The sequence below is a fragment of the Notolabrus celidotus genome, unplaced genomic scaffold (assembly GCF_009762535.1).
Source record: "Notolabrus celidotus isolate fNotCel1 unplaced genomic scaffold, fNotCel1.pri scaffold_142_arrow_ctg1, whole genome shotgun sequence".
Lineage (NCBI taxonomy): Eukaryota > Metazoa > Chordata > Actinopteri > Labriformes > Labridae > Notolabrus > Notolabrus celidotus.
Genome location: NW_023260019.1, coordinates 20,001 through 20,943, shown reverse-complemented (window position 1 = coordinate 20,943; position 943 = coordinate 20,001). Strand labels below are relative to the sequence as shown.

At 49.1% G+C, this 943-nt stretch overlaps 1 protein-coding gene across 1 annotated transcript in view; it reads right to left on the bottom strand.

Moving 5' to 3' along the window:
- Positions 1–210: 210 nt before the first annotated feature.
- The window catches only part of abt1 (activator of basal transcription 1), a gene marked incomplete at its 5' end in the record, with an annotated part of 2,607 nt that continues 1,874 nt past the window's right edge, over positions 211–943 (bottom strand). Inside the window, 2 exons of the mRNA XM_034678397.1 lie at positions 211–699; positions 779–943. The exon at positions 779–943 is cut by the window's right edge and continues 21 nt beyond it. Coding sequence (XP_034534288.1) covers positions 520–699; positions 779–943 — 345 coding nt within the window. The remainder of the gene's footprint in view (positions 700–778) is intronic.

Sequence of the window (943 nt, the reverse complement as noted above, 5' to 3'; positions counted from 1 at the left end):
GGTGGGAGGAGGGGCTAAATCACCACAGGTGTATCAGACAGACAGGTGGGAGGAGGGGCTAAATGAACACAGGTGTGTCAGACAGACAGGTGGGAGGAGGGGCTAAATGAACACAGGTGTGTCAGACATACAGGTGGGAGGAGGGGCTAAATGAACACAGGTGTGTCAGACATACAGGTGGGAGGAGGGGCTAAATGAAAACAGGTGAAGCTCATACCAAAGAGATTTATTTACAACATTTCACACAGAGATTTGAAGGTGGTCTGTAAAGACATCATGCACCTCTGCAGGTGAGTCTGATTGTGATCGGAGAAGGCCAGAGGTCAAAGGTCAATCCACTGAACAGGTATAAAGTCTTAACCAGTTACAGAAAGAGGTCAGAAGGAATCGATTCCCGAAGGAACTGACTCTGAGGGCTTAGCTGTTTCCCATACTGGCCTGTGATCGGTTGGTTGGTTCTGTTTCCATGACAACGCTCTTATGAAACAGCCAATCAACCTATCAGTTGTCTCTTTCCTGTCACTCTGATTTGTTGGTCTTGAAAATCTTGGCCAGCAGTGAGAGGTTTGATTGGCTCTTCTGCTGTAAGAGGCGGGCCTTGTCCAGGTGCTTCTGGGAAACAGAGTTCTTTTTCTTCTTCTTCATGTGGATCTCGTCCTCCGTCTGACGCTGTGTGAAGTCCCACGTCTTATCGTCCACCTGTCAAACACAAACCAGATTTAGAACAAACGTCACTGTGACTGCACCTGAAACTGCAGGTAGATTCAGGTGAACTTACCTGTTGGCCATCTCTCTTCCTCTTCTTCCTTGCGTTGTCCAGGTGTGCGCTCCGCTCCACATTTTCCAAGTAGAAGTTTGTCTCCCGCTTCGCCTGAGACACCTCAGTCCGTAGTCTCTGCTGCAGAACCGTCTGCTCGTACGCCAAACGCTCACTCAGGTGAGT